The 17420-nt window shown below is 57.4% G+C and overlaps 8 protein-coding genes across 9 annotated transcripts; 4 read left to right on the forward strand and 4 right to left on the reverse strand.

Moving 5' to 3' along the window:
- Positions 1-836: 836 nt before the first annotated feature.
- IUM83_13537 (uncharacterized protein) lies at positions 837-1440 on the reverse strand (the record flags this gene model as incomplete). Its single annotated transcript, XM_067938216.1, has 2 exons — positions 837-1052; positions 1102-1440. 2 exons carry the CDS (start codon positions 1438-1440, stop codon positions 837-839), a joined length of 555 nt encoding a protein of 184 aa, XP_067797929.1.
- Positions 1441-3413: 1973 nt separating this feature from the next.
- On the forward strand, positions 3414-4340 carry IUM83_13538 (G patch domain-containing protein 1; the record flags this gene model as incomplete). The annotated part of the gene is made up of 1 exon (XM_067938217.1): positions 3414-4340. The coding sequence occupies one exon, from the start codon at positions 3414-3416 to the stop codon at positions 4338-4340; it is 927 nt and encodes a 308-aa protein (XP_067797957.1).
- A 304-nt stretch (positions 4341-4644) lies between these two features.
- Positions 4645-5314, forward strand: IUM83_13539 (G patch domain-containing protein 1; the record flags this gene model as incomplete). Its single annotated transcript, XM_067938218.1, has 2 exons — positions 4645-4674; positions 4778-5314. The coding sequence occupies 2 exons, from the start codon at positions 4645-4647 to the stop codon at positions 5312-5314; spliced, it is 567 nt and encodes a 188-aa protein (XP_067797914.1).
- Positions 5315-7516: 2202 nt separating this feature from the next.
- Positions 7517-9026, reverse strand: IUM83_13540 (putative nucleolin; the record flags this gene model as incomplete). Its single annotated transcript, XM_067938219.1, has 2 exons — positions 7517-8606; positions 8677-9026. 2 exons carry the CDS (start codon positions 9024-9026, stop codon positions 7517-7519), a joined length of 1440 nt encoding a protein of 479 aa, XP_067797838.1.
- Positions 9027-9977: 951 nt separating this feature from the next.
- Positions 9978-11140, forward strand: IUM83_13541 (Large Conductance Mechanosensitive Ion Channel (MscL) Family; the record flags this gene model as incomplete). The annotated part of the gene is made up of 2 exons (XM_067938220.1): positions 9978-10781; positions 10856-11140. The coding sequence occupies 2 exons, from the start codon at positions 9978-9980 to the stop codon at positions 11138-11140; spliced, it is 1089 nt and encodes a 362-aa protein (XP_067797837.1).
- A 354-nt stretch (positions 11141-11494) lies between these two features.
- IUM83_13542 (Vesicle-associated membrane protein/synaptobrevin-binding protein) lies at positions 11495-12674 on the forward strand (the record flags this gene model as incomplete). The annotated part of the gene is made up of 3 exons (XM_067938221.1): positions 11495-12235; positions 12307-12531; positions 12609-12674. 3 exons carry the CDS (start codon positions 11495-11497, stop codon positions 12672-12674), a joined length of 1032 nt encoding a protein of 343 aa, XP_067797836.1.
- A 487-nt stretch (positions 12675-13161) lies between these two features.
- Positions 13162-14769, reverse strand: IUM83_13543 (SPX domain-containing protein 1; the record flags this gene model as incomplete). Of its 2 annotated transcripts, none has more annotated exons than XM_067938222.1 (4): positions 13162-13989; positions 14114-14230; positions 14347-14483; positions 14574-14769. In XM_067938222.1, 4 exons carry the CDS (start codon positions 14767-14769, stop codon positions 13162-13164), a joined length of 1278 nt encoding a protein of 425 aa, XP_067797806.1. The 2 variants fall into 2 exon arrangements, with proteins under 2 accessions (XP_067797806.1, XP_067797805.1); XM_067938223.1 differs by having other exon boundaries at positions 13983-13989; positions 14073-14230.
- Positions 14770-16536: 1767 nt separating this feature from the next.
- On the reverse strand, positions 16537-17399 carry IUM83_13544 (uncharacterized protein; the record flags this gene model as incomplete). Its single annotated transcript, XM_067938224.1, has 3 exons — positions 16537-16910; positions 16987-17081; positions 17173-17399. The coding sequence occupies 3 exons, from the start codon at positions 17397-17399 to the stop codon at positions 16537-16539; spliced, it is 696 nt and encodes a 231-aa protein (XP_067797842.1).
- Positions 17400-17420: the final 21 nt, after the last annotated feature.

The following is a 17420-nucleotide window of genomic DNA, read 5'->3' on the forward strand; positions in this document are numbered from 1 at the left end:
GTTCCTTATGGTCGCTCATGCCTCGCAGCGACCGTCAGTCAACGAAGCTCTCAGTTGAATTCAAAATGGGGAGCGACTCTGGCAGCGTCACCCGCGCGCGCTCTGCCAGTGGAATTTCAAATTCTCACAGCACGGATAGTGCTGCTGCCAACAGGCCTCCCGCCACCCGTAAAGTCTCCAACGCAAAGCTTGAAGTCAGTCATCCAGGCCATGGGAAGCTTTCCACGTCCTCCTCAACGGACGAGTCGCCTGAGAGTACATCGGAGGACAAGCCTGGATCCCTGTACCATTATTCGGATTCGGACGAGTCGGCGTTCACAATTGCTCCTACCCCGTGCCCACTGAAGTCGGCGACGACAGTGACAGCGACGCTGGTCGTGTAGCCTACGGTTCAGCCTCCAACGCCCGGCAAGATTCCGCGGTGATTGTTGTCTCGGCCGACAGGATGGACACTGTCGACTTCTCCAACCCCAAGCTGTCCTTCTTTATTTAGTGGTTGCGCTGAGCAGCACGCCCCACGCGAGTCATGTACATGCAGAAGCCTTTTGCGCTACTGCTTCTCGTGACCCCGTCGGCACACTTCATCACACAGACGATGATAAAAGACAACATCCACGAGTAGACTTTCAAAATGTATATTCGTGAAGTTATGAAGCGATCGAAAGCGCGCGGCGTTGATGAATAACTCAGCCCCGCGTGATCTACCATCTAGTCTGTCTACTCGGCAGTCACGATGGCCTCCAAATTCTCGAGGACCTTCACGGTAGAAGACGTACCGAGCATGTTGATGATGCTGGGTGGGATGTAGCCCGCCAGGTCGGCGTGTGCGAGGAGGGTCACGACGTAGAGACCGTGCCGTCGGCCTCCTTGAACTCCTCGATGATGTAGCCGGAGATGTAGTTGTTGGCGCGCACGTAGCCGTCAAGGGGCGCGACGCTGCCCACGTCGATGGAGCGCGTGGCGATGACCACGCGGCCGTCCTCGAGCGTCGTGCCGTAGGTGACGACCACGAACTCGCGGCCGTAGATGGGGAACTGGCCCTTGCTGGTGATCTGGCGGAAGGCCAAGTGGTTGGCCTCGCCGATGTCGCGCAGCGTCGACGCCCTCCATCATCTCGTCCAGCTCCAGCGTGCGGTTCGGGTCCAGCAGCACCTGCTCAATGACGCGCTTGTCGGCGTCCACGCGGCCGGCGGCACGGAACGGGCACCAGTCGCAGTTCTCGACGGCGCCGCGCCAGATCTTGACGTCCTCCGAGTCCTCCACAACCTCCCAGGTCGTGACCTTGTCGGCACCCGTGTGGCGGTCCAGCAGGATCTGGATGTTCTCCTTGCCGTAGGCCTCGAAGTCCACGTCGTCGGGCGTGGCGAATGCGGGCTCCGCTGGCTTGTCCTGCTCCTCCTCCGTCGCCGGCGTCTCTCCGTACCCGAACAGGTAGTTCATACTTAAAGGTGCTGCTGCTGCGAAGGAAGGCGGGCGCGCTGAAGTCTTTGCTGCTCCGGCGGAGGGGGTTTCTCTACTGACTCGGCCGCTTTGTGACTGACTTGGGCTATTTTCTACTACAGGGTACAGAGCGAAGCGGCATGGATTCATCACTCGTTTCTGCGCGCAGTAGTTGAGAAACGCCGACCTGCATATAGCGTAATTGCCGCACTCTGAGTGCAGTGTATGTAGGTATTGGTTGTAGTTTAAAAGCCTGTATTACCTGGTAAAACTACAACATAAAATCGATTTGAGTTGCTGTGAAGATAGCGGGTGTCGAATCCCACATGTCACTGGAGTGAGGTGATGACGCCAGCATATCGGTATAAGCGGGATACCATATGCTGCGCAGCGCTTAGACATGTTGAGGACTTGACATTGAAATCTGTTAGACATGGTCATTGAAGGGTATTTGATGACGTAGGATGTACCAGAAGAGCGGCACTTTTAGTCGACTCAGCTGTTACACTTTTCGTTTACTAGCAGCTGCAGGAAGGTCGTTGGGTTTTGCAGCGCTGGAAGTTGCTGCTGCTGGAACTTCCAGCGCGCTGCAAAGGGCAACGATCTTCCTGCAACCGCCAGTAATTCCAGTGGAAGTTGCTGCGCCCCGGTGGTCATTGCACACGCGCGGCTCGCCGTGTTATGCTCTGTGACAGCTCGCGCTGAGCTGGCGTGGTGTCGGCTCTCCTCCACCGCAGTTCAGCAAGAGGAGGTGATGGCCATGGTCATGGCAGTAAGGTCGAATTGATGCAAGCTGCAGAGTGCGATGTGCTGGTCATGGGCCGTGACTTCTGGCAGAGCCGAGTGAGCCCAGGCTCATCGCGGTGGGGAGATCTCAGGTGCAGGTGTACCGCAGGATCGCCGGTACCGGCTCCGAAAGAGGCAAGCGCAAAGTAACATGCGTCACATATATCACGAGCTGTAACTCGCGAGCGCGTGCTGGTGCCAAACATAGGTTTATTTTAGTCGTGATGCTGGCGTTTTGAGCAGCAACAGCAACGGCGCTGTGCCGGTGTCGTTGTAAGGATTTACTCGTCGCACTTTACAGGCAAAATCCTCAGTTGGCATTTTCTGAAGTGAGATATGATATCATGACGTGACTCGCTCGGCTCGCGCCGCGCTCAGTCGCTGAAGCTCATTACTGCGCGCTAGCGGCTGCAGCCTCAACGCTGCCTGCGCACAAGTAATATTTGCGTGGTGCCAGGAAACCACCAGCAAAATACATAGCGTGCCGCGCCGCGCGTGCAGACCAAACGCGAACTGAACACTGGCGTAAACTAGTTCTGAGCGCTCTGAACACTACGCGAACAGCAACCAGCAGCGAGATGCTCGGTGCAGGCTGCACATCGGCGTAGCCTACAGATCGCCTCGTTCGAATCCTTCCCACGCACGGCAGAGCCCCCAAAGCGCGATAGCTGCAATGCAGCGAGACTCTCGTCGAGAGTATCCGGCGGGCGAGCGAGCGAGCGAGCTTACCCAGGCTTCTTGCTGCATATACATGTACTTGTACAGGAGCGTCACGACCGCTCGACCTGGTCGTGTTCCCTCGTGGAGGCTGGCGAGATGCAGTGCATTTTACACTGTATCCCGCGCTTTAACGACTTGAGTCGCTCAACGGTGACCGTTCGATACGAACATGTCAATAGATTACATAATAAATAGCCAAGTTTTCGGACTTTCCATGCAAGAGTCATTATTGCGCCCGTCATTACTCGCTAGGATGGATACACAGCTGGGATGCTTCCACATCGCGTAGGGAACAACAACACGTGCAAATGGACTCGCCAGCTGGAGCACTCACTTGTCCATTTGCCTCCAAGTGGAGTAGGCGCCAATACCTGGTGTGTTCAGCGCCTTGCAACCGTTGCCGCCACCAGCCCAGCGCCTTTCGACCATCGGTTTGCGAGCTCGTCTGGTTTCTCTACCTACACCAAATGAGGAAGTCCATTACGCTCCCGATCGCGCCGCCCATCAAGCTGCGCCGCCGCAAGTCGCTGCAGGAGCAGCAAATGAGCCGCTCGTTCTCCTTCACCAAGCGCCGCGTGGAGCGGCAGCCGTCGCGCCTCACCCTGACGCAGACCATGGAGCAGACGCTGTTGGACAACGTGCACGTCGAGTTCGTTAAGGCCGTCGTGCCCGGCCAGAACAAGCTCTCGAGCCCGCGCTACGTCATGCGCATCAGCAACACGGCGCTGGACCAGACGTGGGAGATGGCAAGGACGTTCAAGGAGTTCTACGAGCTCAAGGAGGCCATCGCGAGCGTGCTGGACTACGGCCACTTCTGCCCATCGAACTGTCCGTGGCTGTACATGTACGCGGCGCACCACTTCCCACGCCGCCGCATCTTCCGGTCGCGCAGCCCCAGCGTGATCTCCGGCCGGCTGACCGAGCTGCAGACGTACTTCTCGACTCTGCTGCGCATGGCCAAGCAGAACCGCAACCTGGATTGCCCCGTGTCGTCCACCAAGTTGCCGCAGCTCATTTACGATTTCCTCTTCGAGGGCATGGTCTTCGATCGCTCCGACTTCACGCGATTGAGCGAACGCCTATCGGTTGTCGGCCGTGATAGCAGCTTCCTGGACAACGACCCGACACAAGATCCGGAGGAGTGCTTCATCTGTCGCAAGGCGCTTGTCGGCGACGACACCGTGTCGATTGTGCCGGCCGCACCAAGCAGCAAGAAGGGTCCTTCAGGTGTCAACGAAAAGGTCGACAAGCGTGTGATGGCCGGTCTTACAACGCTGGAATGCAGCCATTGCTTCCACGACGAGTGCATCCTCGCCAAGCTAAACGAGTCGCTGCACTGCCCGCTCTGCGTAGCGCAGGCAAAGCACTCTCAGTCCCGCACCGCCGCTGCCTAGTCAGTCGAAGAAAATGTGCAGTATAGCCCTTGTAACGCAAGTTGGTGGATGTTCATAAATCAAATGGGGCGACGTGGTTGCCGCGCGATCACTACACGTAGAAAATCCGCGGTTGAACCGCCTTCATAAGTCGCCTGGCTCTTCTTGCGCTCTCGTCTACAGCAAAAACTCACAAATAGACGGCATCCGTGACTCCTCAACCTGGAGAAAGTCGAATGTGCACTTTGCACAGATGTAGCCATCTCACCAATGAATGGCTACATACTACGTGCACCACATAAATCACAACACAAACTCCACAATAATGGAGCGCGGCAGCATGCGCAGCCAGGAGGTTCGTCTCGCCTTCCTCCTCCTCTCGGGGCGTTAGATCTACGCTCCCACCCTGTCCAGCTCACTGACATGATGTCTATGTCTGCCACCGCTTTATGTCGCAGGTGACGGACGCCCAGGGCCGTCGGCGCTTCCACGGAGCCTTCACAGGCGGCTTCTCCGCTGGCTACTACAACTCCGTGGGCAGCAAGGAAGGATGGACGCCGCGCACGTTCTCGTCGTCCCGCGGCAACCGCATGGCGCAGGTCCAGCAGCGCGCCGAGGACTTCATGGACGAGGAGGACGACCCACTGCTGGGCAAGCGACTGGAGACCACGGAGCGCTATGATACGCTGCAGACCGGAGCCAAGAGAAGATTGCAGCAGCAGCAACTGGCCGACCGAACTGGGGCTGCAGCAGGAGCAGGAGCTATTCCAGGGTTCGCGTTGCCTGATGACTGGGTCTTGCCAGTCAATGATTCGGTTGGGGCGAAGCTGCTGAAGCAGATGGGCTGGAAGGAAGGCCACGGCATCGGCCAGCATGTCCGCAGACGCAAGTACGTAGAGGAAGAGAAGGACGGGAAGGAGACGCCGACATATCTGGAAAGCAAGGAGAGACCAGTAGAAGAAGACGATAGGGAAGGATGCACGAGATGGTGCTGAAGAGGAGGTGTATGTGCCGCCGCGAAAGCTTTTCGACGTTCAAAAGGCGTTCCCTAAGCCGAAGTTGGACCGATATGGTGCGGGTTTTGATCCGTATACGAATGCACCCGAGTTTTCGAGGTATAAGCAGCAGCTGGAGGAGAAGCAGAAAGCGAAGGAGAGTTCGCACCGTCAGGTGGTGTTCTTTTCCGACGCTTTGAAAGCTACCAACGACAGCAACCGTGCGACGACCGGATACGGACTGAGTACTTCGAAGGAAGATGAAGACGTGGATGTCTATGGAACGGTATCTATGGCCGAGTTTGATCGGGTGATCGCTCCTCTAGGAACTAAGAAGGACTTAAAGCGACTGGATTCCTCTGCACAAGAATCTCGTCGACATGAGAAGGCGACCGCAAGCAGAACTTTGTGTTCGGATGGGCGGCCTGTTCTTCCTGGGTTCGAGCTGGCGATCTCTAAAGACAAACCACCAAAGGCAGTAAACTTGCGCCTCGCTGTGCCTACAGGGTTTAAGGCGTATCACCGTTTTGAGGACGACGAGGGCCAGGATAGCGCTGTGACAGCTTTGTATCGTAAGCATAATTTTTCAGTTGCCGCGGTCAGCAATGGCGAAACGGTGGTCACAGCGAAGCAACGAAGCGCTTTATTCGAGGACCACGACCCAGTTGGACGTGGCCAGGTCAGTCAACGTGATGCCGATGACGGGGCGACACCTTCAGGTAGTGGAGAGACTTCAACCGGCAGTGTATTCGATTTACTGGGTGAGGAGCAAAGAGCCAAGCTTTTCAGTGCTGCCGCACAAGCAAAACAAGGACTGCCTCCGTCTGGATTGACTAATCTTGAGGAAGAATCACCAGCACCTCGAGCTCGGGAGCCACTAGTTCGCGGCAGCGGTGGTGAACAATTTCGCGCCACCATTTCAGCTTCCATCGCAAAACGATTCGTTTCCTCGACATCTGCAGCTGATGATGACAAAAGCGTGCTTGTTGCTGCCCATGAGCCTCGTGCCAAGGTCTCTCGCCGTTCACAAAGTTTATGGATTCCCAAGTCGCTGCTTTGCAAGCGTTTTCACGTAAAATGCGAAGGACCAACAGGATCAAGCGGAAAAGGCGAAGACGACGACAAAAAGCGAAACTTGTTCGACGAGGAGCTTGTTCCGCATTTGATGGAATTTGCTGCTGACCGAGCTGCGCGTCGACAACCTGTTGACCAGGCAGATACGGCTCACAAGCGTGGCCAGGACGATCAAAGCGAGAGCACTCAAGGATCGGAGCTCCCCCCATTGCCTGCAATTAAGCAAACCTCAGCTAGTTTGCTCAAATCGATCTTCGAGCCTTCGGATGAATCCGATGTGAGTGACGACGACAGCGAAGACGAAAGCGACGGTGAGGTCAATGTTGGAGAACGACAAGAGGAGCGCTTTCAGTCGAATCGATCAGATTATGTGACACCTTCTGTGAAGTCACAGTCGGAAAAGCAGTCAGCGAAAGAAGCTCTTGGGCACGGTCGACGGTCAGCTCTGTCAGCTAACTCGGCCGAGTCGAGTTCATCGGACGATGATGAAGGTGTTGCTTCATCATTCGCTGCAATTTCGAGGAATGAAAGTGTAAAGCGCTCGCACAGTATCGATGGCGCTGACGAACAACATGCACAGGAAGAGAAGCGGAGGCACAAGAAACACAAAAAGCATCATCGTAGTAAGCACCGCTCGTCGCGCGAGGACAAGGAGAAGAAGAAAAAGAAAGACAAGAAAGACCGCAAAGAACGGAAGTCGCACAAACACCGCTCGTCAAGACACGCAAGACGCAGTCGAAGTCGGAGCAACAGTCGCGGCAACAGTGCTGATCGCCACCGAAGCAGCAGCAATCGACACCGCTGATCGCGGCGTGTGCTGGACCATTATTTCGCGTGGCAGGAGGTGTCATTGCCACCGACACGAATTGTGCCGCAGTTCCTGAGCACTTCAACATTCGTCTCTCTCCTTCAACACCTTACATTAACATGTAAAGTCGAGTGGTCTAGAGTCTATGTAAACAGAATCCATTGAAGCTCAATGCAATGCAAAAACTAGTCAATACACGACAGAGGGATCCGACTGCGCTGGTCCCTCTACCGAGTCAAGCACCGTTGCTTGGCACTCGAAGCGCACGCGTCTCCCTGTCCTATGCGGAGGTTGCCCCGGTCGAAGCAGCCGCCATTAAATTAGTCGAAAGTAACCTTGGAGCCCTTGAAGTTCTGGATGGACGTCGACTGACGCTTGGGCGGGCCGTCACCACGGCCGCCACGTCCGCCACGGCCACCACCGCGACCACCGAAGCCACGGCCGCCACCGCGGCCTCCACCACGGCCACCGAAGCCACGGCCGCCGCCACGACCACCATCGAAGCCGCCACGGCCACCACGTCCACCGCGGCCTCCGCCACGGCCGCCACCACGTCCGCCGAAGTTACCGTTGTTCTCACGGCTCTTGGCGTAGTTGACACGGATGGCGCGGTTGTTCAGGTACTCGCCGGCAAGCTTCACGGCCTCGTCCACAGCCTCGGTCGAGGCAAAGTCAACGTGGCCGAAGCCACGGAACTCGCCCGTCTCACGGTCGGTAGCCAGACGGCAGCTCAAGATCTCACCACACTCGCCGAAGAACTCGCGCACGGTGTTCTCGTCCACATCCCAGGCGAGGTTGCCGATGAAGATGCTGGTGCAGCCCTCCGGCTTCTCGTCGAACATGTTCTTCTTCTCAGCCGTGCGGATCTTCATCCAGCGGCCGCCGAAGTCCTGGCCGTCCATGGCAAGAGCAGCCTCAGCAGCCTCAGCGGTGGCGAACGTCACGAAAGCAGTGCCGGACGAGCGACCGTTCTGCATGGGGATGCGAGCGGCAGTCACCTCACCGCAACCGGCGAAGTGCTCCTTGACCTCGTCCTCCGTGGCGGACCACGGCAGCCCGGCAATGAAGACCTCCAGAGCCTTCTGCGGGTTGGCCACAGCGGCGGCCTCGCCGTCCTCCTGCTTCTGCACCTTGTTGGACTTCTCGCCGGCGTCCGAGTTCTTGCGCTTCTTGGACACGATGGTGGTCTCCTCCTCGTCCGAAGACGAATCCGAGTCGCTCGACGAGGACGACTCCTCCTTCTTGGCGGCGACCTTCTTGGCAGCGGGCTTCTTAGCCTCCTCGTCGTCCGACGAGTCCGAGTCGGACGAGGAGCTGTCGCTCTCCTCCTTCTTGGCAGCAACCTTCTTGACCGGGGCAGCCTTCTTGGGCTTCTCCTCCTCGTCCGAGGACGAGTCCGACGAGTCCGAGCTCTCCTCCTTCTTGACAGCCTCCTTCTTCACGGGGCGGCCTTCTTGGCTGCTCCTCCTCGTCCGAGGACGAGTCCGAAGACGAGTCCGAGCTCTCCTCCTTCTTAGCGGCGGGCTTCTTGGTGGGCGTGGCCTTCTTCTTGGGGGCCTCCTCCTCGTCCGAGGACGAGTCCGAGCTCGAGTCCGAGCTCTCCTCCTTCTTGGCGACGGGCTTCTTGGCCGCCACCTTCTTGGGGGCCTCCTCCTCGTCCGAGCTCGAGTCGGACGACGAGCTGTCGCTGTCCACGGGCTTCTTGGGGGCGGCCTTGCTGCCCTTCTTGGCAACCACCACCGTCTTCTGCGGCGCCTCGTCGCTGCTCGAGTCCGACGAGCTGCTGCTGCTGGACGCAGGCTTCACGGGGGCTTTCACCTTCTTGGCCATCGTGCGTGCAATAGAGAAGTAGAGGGGTCGGGAGCTGCTGGGGCGCCGAGCGATTGCCAAATGACAAGCGAAGAGCTCCGGTGGCTGGGAGCGCTTTGATACCTTCAACCGTCAGCGCAGGTTTGGTTGGCGTAGGCGCAGCTAGACCTAAAACGCGTGGACCACCCAGAAAAGGTAGACCAATTTGTCCCGTATTGGACTATAATGGTCTCGGGCAATTCCCGTACGTTCAGTATCGTATGGTACGGAAATAGTACTTTCTGTATTACTAATTCACACGTTACTAACGCGAAGCCTGTGAAACATTATATCACTGATACTCTAAACAACAGATTCATAATACTAGAACCGGAGTTTAATCGACTACGCAAGTAGGCCAATGATCAGATCTCGGCTCACGTGTCCTTATGGAGTGCGAGGCCGTTAGTGTAACTTGTGCGGCAACAAACTCTGAGCCAAGCCCGATATCAATATCTCACATTGAAACATTATCACTCGATTTTCCTATAGCCCTCGCTTTTCCCAATGATCAAGCGTGCAGGTTTTGTGACCGCTCACGCGTCTGTCCTTTCCCCACAGCGATAGCGGCGCATGCGTGCATTTACCTCGACAATAAAACTCGATTCAAGCAAACTATGATTGCTTTCCGTGCACCAATTGTAATCTTTAATATCGATTCCAATCGAATATCAGTATAAGCATCAGTGAAGGCCAAATACTATACTACCGAACTCCTCGTAGTTTACGGTTTTGGCGGGGTCATAGACGTGTGTACACCACACGAAATGTGTGGTGCACCTGAAGCCAGTTTGTCGAGGTTTTATTTTCCGCGGAAAGGGGGGGGGCGAGGTTTTATGTATCAGTTGGGTGGATTCGCACACAAGAACCACACAGTCTTTCTTTCGAAATCCGCGCGCTAAATCCAAGCACTACTGTAACCTAAGGCGCAGCATGGTGGCAAGTGGCGGCGACGAGAACTCTGCGGCGGACGCTGTGGCTGCCCAGGTGGTGGTGGTGGACGACGCGACCAAGGTGGAGCACGAGCCGGCGGTCGGAGAGAAGCGGCGCGAGCGAGAGGAGGACGTGGACCCGCTGGTCGCTGGCGTCGACACCGTCGTGCCCGACGCCGTGGCGGACGACGCGCCGGGCTCGCAGGACTCGCAGGCCACGCAGGAGGAGGACATCCACGACGTCATGGCCAAGATGAAGGAGGCGGCGGGCGCCGACGTGGCCTTCGACGCGGCGGCGGCCGCTGCGGCCGTGGTGCCGCCGCCCCCCGAGGCGCTGAAGACCGACTCGGCCACGCCTGTGCAGGACGCAGTGGCTGCTGCCGCTGCTGCGGGCATCGGTGCCGACCCGAACGCCGTGGCCAACGTCAAGTACGACAGCAAGCGCATGGCGCGCGTGTCGTTCAACTCGTGGTTCGACTTCGACTCGTACTTCGAAATGTACATGCAGGAGACGTTCCAGCCCTTCCGCATGCGCTCGTCCTGCAGCGTCGAGGCCTACCGCCGCAACCAGCAGAAGGTCATGCTCAACAACAAGAGCTCGCGAGGGCGCCGCGCCGAGTTCCCCGACGAAGCCATCCACCACCACCGGATATACATGTGCACGCACGCCATGAAGGCGCGCTGCCGCGGCGCCAACACGCGCCCCGGACAGAAGTACCGCGGCATCGGCTGCATGGCCAAGATCAATGTCAAGATCACCCCGGCCGATAACCCGTCCAAGTATATGGTGATTGTTACGGACCAGGTATGCTCGTCGGAGCTTCTGAAGGTCCCGTAATTGCGATCTTGGTATTGACGGTGTTGCTGTTTGTGCTGCAGGTTGTGTCGCACAACCACCCGGTGAGCCGCGAGATCTATGAGGCGTACCCGGACGTGCTGCTCAAGATGATGCGGCGCAGTCAGCTGTCCCAGTCGATGCTGGGCCACCCGCCGCCGCCCAAGTTCGAGACGCCCCAGCAGACGCAGAAGTACGAGCGCGCTATGAACACGTTCCAGTCCGTGGCCGAGACCATGGCCCGGTTGAGCGACGAGGACTACGAGGCGCAGCTCGGTCAGCTGCAGCGGCTCTACACGCCTACCACGGAGCAGGACCAAACGGTCTGAGTGTAGAGCCAAGAGCTGGCGGTGGAGAGGGCGGCTATATACCAATACGCAACGAGAAGAGGCTGCCGGCGGAGGGCTCGATTCCGCCCTCGCCGTGTAGCCACGTTCATGTCCAGCATTCCCATACACGCTGATGCATTGTGGTCCATTTTTACCCGCGTCTTCCCCCACCAATATTTGCCTTCATACGTTTGCCGGAACAGTAGCAACGTTAGTGTAATTTTTCGTCTAGTATTCGTGTGGGACACACCAGTGCTTGTGTCTTGGGGGGAACAGAGAACAACAGACCCCATCTGCGCGTGTGCATCGCATCGCAGGCTCGTAACTCGTCACTAGCTACGCGGCGGAGCAGCGATGGCGAGCAGCGGCGTGGACGTGGCGCTCGCGCCCAACTCGAGCGTGATCCTGGAGCCGGCGGACTCGCTGGCCTTCCACCTGCAGCCGCAGACGGCGCCCCAGGCCGTGCTGACGATCCGCAACGTGGCGGACGACCGGCAGATCGCCTTCAAGGTCAAGACGACGCGGCCGCTGCGCTACCTGGTGCGGCCCAACCAGGGCCTGCTGGGGCCCAACGGCTCGGCCTCCATCATGGTGATCCTGCAGCAGAAGGACTGCGACGAGCTGCTGCGCCTGGACCCGGCGGAGCGGCAGCTGGCCAACGACAAGTTCCTGGTGCAGAGCATCTACGTGGACGACAGCTTCTACGAGCTGGTGAAGACCAAGTCCACCAAGGAGATGGCGGACGAGCTCACCAACATGTGGGCGCGCACGGACAAGCGCGCGCTATCCAACAAGAAGCTGCGCTGCCGCTTCGTGCAGGACGGCGAGGAGGCGGCGGGCCGCCCGGCCTCCCCGCCCAGCCCGCAGCGCGTGGCGTCGACCAACGCGTCGCCCGCCAAGACCGCGGCCGCGTCGGACGCGAGGTTCCAGACTAGACTCAGCGACGAGGTGCGGGAGGAGGTGGCCACGCCCGCGCAACTGTCCTCGGCGCTGCTGCAGGACGACAAGCCGCAGGCGCCCAAGGTGGCGGAGAACAGGGAAGGGAACAAGGAGACCGTGCAGGAGGTCGCGGCGCTCCGCAAGAAATACGACGAGGTAAGGGGCAGGAGCTCGGTGGCTGTGGTGATGTTGAAGGGGTGGTTAATTTGTTGTTGGGTGGTTTGTAGTTGGTGGCGTTCACAGTGCAACTTACGGCGCAGCGTGACGTGTTGATGAGTGACCTGGACAAGACCCGGCAGCTGCTGCAGAAGGCTAGCACCGACGCGCAGCGCGTTAAGAAGCTCTCGGAGGAAACCTCGACTTTGCGCCATCGGAAAAACGCTGGCGGCAATGGGGCATCTAGCAACGAAGACTCGCAGGCGATCACGGGCAAGGGCCCGAAGGAGCAGGGGGTACGTCAGCCGTCTGAATGTGGACCATTTTGTGTGAGAATGTACTGACGTAACTTCTTTTGCTGCTGTTGCTTCAGGCATTTGGACCCATGCATCTGCTGATTTGCGCGATCATTTTCTTTTTAGTTGGACGCTATTACTAGGCGACGTGCTGTACCGTGTGTGCTGGAATTAGGCTGAGACAGAAGGTGTTGCAACTCAAGTGCGTGGTGATCGTGGGGCAACAGTACGCTTGGCGGAGGAGTGAAAGCATTAGAGCTTTCTGTCGACCTGCATGGAAACGCCGACGCGTGCTTGCGCATGTGCAAGTAGGCTCGCAGTTGAGGGAACTTGGTTTGCTGAAGGTAGAAGATCATGAAGCACGATTAGTAGTAGACCGAATGACCGAATGAGTACAGGAAACCAGGGGAAATGAATGAATATGGCATCCACACTGTCTCGGACACGTCGGAGCAACAAATGCTGACAAGGGTGCGGGTTGAGGCGCAGCATAGCAGGGTGACTTCGGCGGTGCATTGATAAAAAGCATGGACCACGAAATCGTTCACGTGAAACTCCCTTGTATGATCAACTCTAACGGGTTGACATCGGAAATGTTGCTGTAGTCTGAAGCAGAGTTATTCGCTAAGCTTAGTTGAGGATCGCAGTGACGCTCATTTTGCGCTTTCCCTCCATATCCAACGGCGCGCATGCCTTGCGCTTGGCACTACGCGTACGACAGCTTTCCGCGGCGCTGTCTCCACCATCGCTGCTTACTCCAGACGCACGCAAAGCAGCATCTTTCATAGAAAGCATAGCCATCGCTGCGGCATCGCTATCCGACTGGGTGCCAGCAGGAGGAACACGCAACGGTAACGGGGGGAGAATGGCCTTTTCTTCTTGGGGACGGCCACCAAAGCGAAGTGGCGGTACTTCTGCATCATCGTCGGGGAAGGTTGTGTCGTCAACGTTTTCCTCGTACTCTCCATCACCGTCATATGCGCTCTCGATTTTCCTGAGCTCCCTCACATCGTCCCGAAGCGCGTTTACCCGCACTAGCGTTACTGAATCTTCCGATCTTGGAGAGGCTTCGTCCACCGTGCTTCTATACCTGCGTCCATCGTGACGGCGGCCATTTGCGCCGGGAGGGGTGTGGCTCGGGGAATTGCTTGACGAATTGTTGTTGCTTGTAGACGCGTCCTTGCCACTAGCGCCACCACTTGCGGGTCCTGAACTGCCAGGTGCCTCTCCTGAAGGTGAGGACGACGAGCTACCTCCGCCATCACTGCGTCGAGAAGAGGACTTTTGCGCATCGTGCTGCTCAATGCTAGATCCCGTAGCTTGCATAAAGATATGCTCCAGACGGTCAATCATCTGCAACAGCGGTTCGTACGTCGCAAAAGGCTGCTTCATCAGAATCGTGTGCATGAACTTGTTACGCGTCGCATATCCCGTCCACTTGTCGTGCTTTTTCAAAATCTGCAGTACGCCGCATCACAAGAAAGCGTGAGACTGTCGCTTCAGCCACATCATGCATGCGGAAATGCTGTCAGGGGACGAACCGCCTGACTCGACGAGTAGTCAATTGGGTAAAAAATCCGACCTTGGAAATGCCGCAAAAGTTCATGACGGCAAAGTTCTCCAGCAGCAGCAGCTCCTTATACAGCGCCACGCAGCTCTTCATCAGCGCCGTCTTGGCCTCAGCCGACTCGGGGTTCGTCTGAAGGACCCACCACGAGGGATAACAAAAGGACGATAGCGCGTAAGACCTCCACACAAAAATGATTATCGTACAACAATTGCGTCCGTCCATCAACTGCACCGTCCACTCCGTACCTTGAGCTCCTGGAAGCTGGCGTCGATGGCCGCCACCTGACTCGTGTGCTTGGCCTGCTCCTTGATGAAGAAGTCGGCGATCTTCTTGATCTCCATGCGCAGCGTGCGGAAGAAGTTCATTTCGTCCTGCGACTGACCTGCTCCACCAATCGAAAAAATGCAACACCACAGCGACAATTAGTCGCACGAACCACCCAATAGAACAATAGACGGGGCCAGCCACGCACGGATGCTGTCGTTGTCCTCCTTGGCGGAGGGTTTGATCTTGATCTTGACGAGCTTGTCGCCCTGCAGCTTCTCCTCCTTCTTGATCTGCGCGCAGTCCTTGATGATCTTCTTGAGCAGCTTGTAGTCGGCCCAATAGGGCTCCCACGCACTGGGCGACATCTGCGTCGACTGCTGCAGCACCTTGCCGAACTTCATCGTGTCTCTGCGTCGTCCTGTGCCCTCGGTCTGAAGGAAAAGCAACTGATAATAACCAACCAGTCAGCGGCTCGTTGGCCAGACTCCTCTGCTGCAGTGCAGAGCGCAGCGGAGCGGGGCACCTGGCGGCGAGATTCGATGCAGAAACGAGGAGAAAACACCTGCTCGAATCTTTTCGCCCGCGTGGCCACCACCGACGCGGCGAATCTCGAGAGACTCAGCAAAGCATTGCGCTCTCGGTCCCTCGCCCGCCCGCTGCGCTGCGCTATGGCATCTTGGTCATACAGTGCATGTACATGTACCTGCGAGCGCCGCAAAGCTGTTATGTATGGCTGCGCGCGCGTGGCAGGCAGTTATTGAGCGAATGTATCGGTGCAGCAAAGCCGCCGTGGTCGACGACACCTATCCCGCGGCGCGATTTAGAAAAAACGGCACTAGGTCATGGACCTGCTGAATTGCATGACGGTGATCGGTATGTCGCAAGAAAGGATCAGCTGTATTTTGGGTGGCAAAGCGGCGGCACAGACGCACTGCCGTCTGGCATGTTCAAGTCGCAAATCTAGGACCGCGTCGAGTTTGGCGGTGCGACAGCAACAGCCAGTTCCGCACGCGATATCGACGTGCAACGCGTGCTTACCCGACGCGGGCGCTAACTTGAGCGTCCCGCAGTCACCTCCGGTGCATTTCTGCATTTGCTGTAGACTGCGGCTTGGATCTGACTCATCCCTTGGAGGGAAGTGCGGCCGTCGTCCCAACGTTATGCGCACCTGCTGTTTCTAATACCCTTTCGGAACGAGTGACTAATATTTATCCAATCATCAACGAGCACTGATTTATGTTATTAGATCACTGAAATAAGTCTTGTCGCGGTAAGAAAACTTTTACTTTACTCGACTAAGCCTGGGGAAGAAGTTGCTGCTGATGAAGGTTTTAAAGTAGAATAGCGGATAATTTGCCTTCATCCAGGGTACCGCTGATTAACACAGTATTGACATAACTAAATATCAGTACAAGTGTTTACCCGAAGATGGACCATTTCTAATCCCCCTCTAATCGCTTAGTGCCAGCACTCTAAGCGGGGCAAAGGTGTGCAAGACGCCTTTTCTTTTCGCGCCGGTAAGCTTGTCCGATTGGAGATCCTGGGTCGCGGACGCACGGCGTCCAGCCGTTCGGTTTGGCCATCGCCGCCTGCGAGCGGAGTCGCGCGATGCATAGTGTCCTCATCGCAAGCAAGCAGGTCCTGCCACATACTGTACAGTAGTAACACCGGGCGTGGCACCTCCGGCAAGTGCAGGTGCACTGCACGTATCGCAGCGCACCTTCTGCACGAGCCCACTTCAACTGGTCAAGCAAGGGCAACGTGACCTGGTGGTCACGTTGCCGCTGATATTCCACGCCAATCCAGGTCATCGCTATTGCAGCCGTGTTGCTGCCGTCGCAGGGTGCAAAGTCCATCGCAAAGTGCAATGCTACGATGCGGCAAGTCCATGATTGAATCTCGGCCGTCCCAACACTCATCGAGGTCACGCAGCTTCGCAGTGGTCCTTTGCATCCTTGACATCCTGAAGGATTTGGGAGCGCGGTCACAACGTTGCCGTGCTGTTGAGTTCCTGCTGCAGTCTCCGCAGCGTTCCTTTGCCGGAACCTGCTGGTACATGTAACCTTAGGGCGGCGGAGGCTCAGAGAACACCAAGAGACTTGCAAGCGAATCCCCGGCTCAGTGGCAGCGCTTTCCATGTGCCGCAGCAACAACGCCTCGACGCCATTTCACCAGAGGAACACTGCAAATTCTAGGATGTGGTAGACCAACGGCGGCGCCAGGTACCGCCATCGAACATGCTTTCCACCCGCCCCGGATGCCCACGTCATAGCTGCAATCATCCACCAGAATTGCTGCATCGCCTCTTCCGTCCAGCTCACGACCGATGACGACGATGACCTCGTCGAAAGTGTTGGGGTTCCTTGCCGCCGCAAGGCCAACGTGTTCGCGTATATAACCAGGCGGCACTTCTCCCGCTCACCTGGCGGGAAGTGTCGATGCAGTGCCGGATTCCACACCACAGCCCAAGAAGGCGATAGCATCAGCCGCACCTCCGGGCGAATCCAAGACGCCGCTTGCACTTCCTGCCACAGGTCGTTCGCTGCACCAGCGACGTCAACCCAACAGTCAGCACACCTGCGCCAAGTCTCTACATTTCTCTGTCGCACCTCACGTACATATCGTTGCGCGAGAAGCTCCGCTGGTCAGCAGCAGCGACACCAACGTGTTGTTCTTGCGGGTGATCGCCAACGTCAAAGCCGACGACCCCGCTCTAAGCAACCAGCACACACCCAGTAAAATAGTAAAATAGTTAGAATTGTTCACCACCACACGCGTGTTCTTGCCCTATTTAGCCTGCTCACATTGTGGTGGCGTTGAGGTCGATGGTCTCCTCCGCCAAAAGACGCCGCACAATGCCCAGGCGACTGTGCGCCACGGCGTAGAGCAGCGCCGTCCAGCCCTCCCCCATCTTCACGTTCACATCGCCTCTATCTCCGCTCGAGAGCCACGCGTCCACCGCGTCCGTGTCTCCATTGGCGGCTGCATCGAGGAACGCGCGCTGCTTGAGGCGGCGACCAGAATCCACCATTGACCGAGTGAACTGAACGGC

Source organism: Phytophthora cinnamomi, assembly GCF_018691715.1.
Source record: "Phytophthora cinnamomi strain GKB4 chromosome Unknown Contig12, whole genome shotgun sequence".
NCBI lineage: Eukaryota > Oomycota > Peronosporomycetes > Peronosporales > Peronosporaceae > Phytophthora > Phytophthora cinnamomi.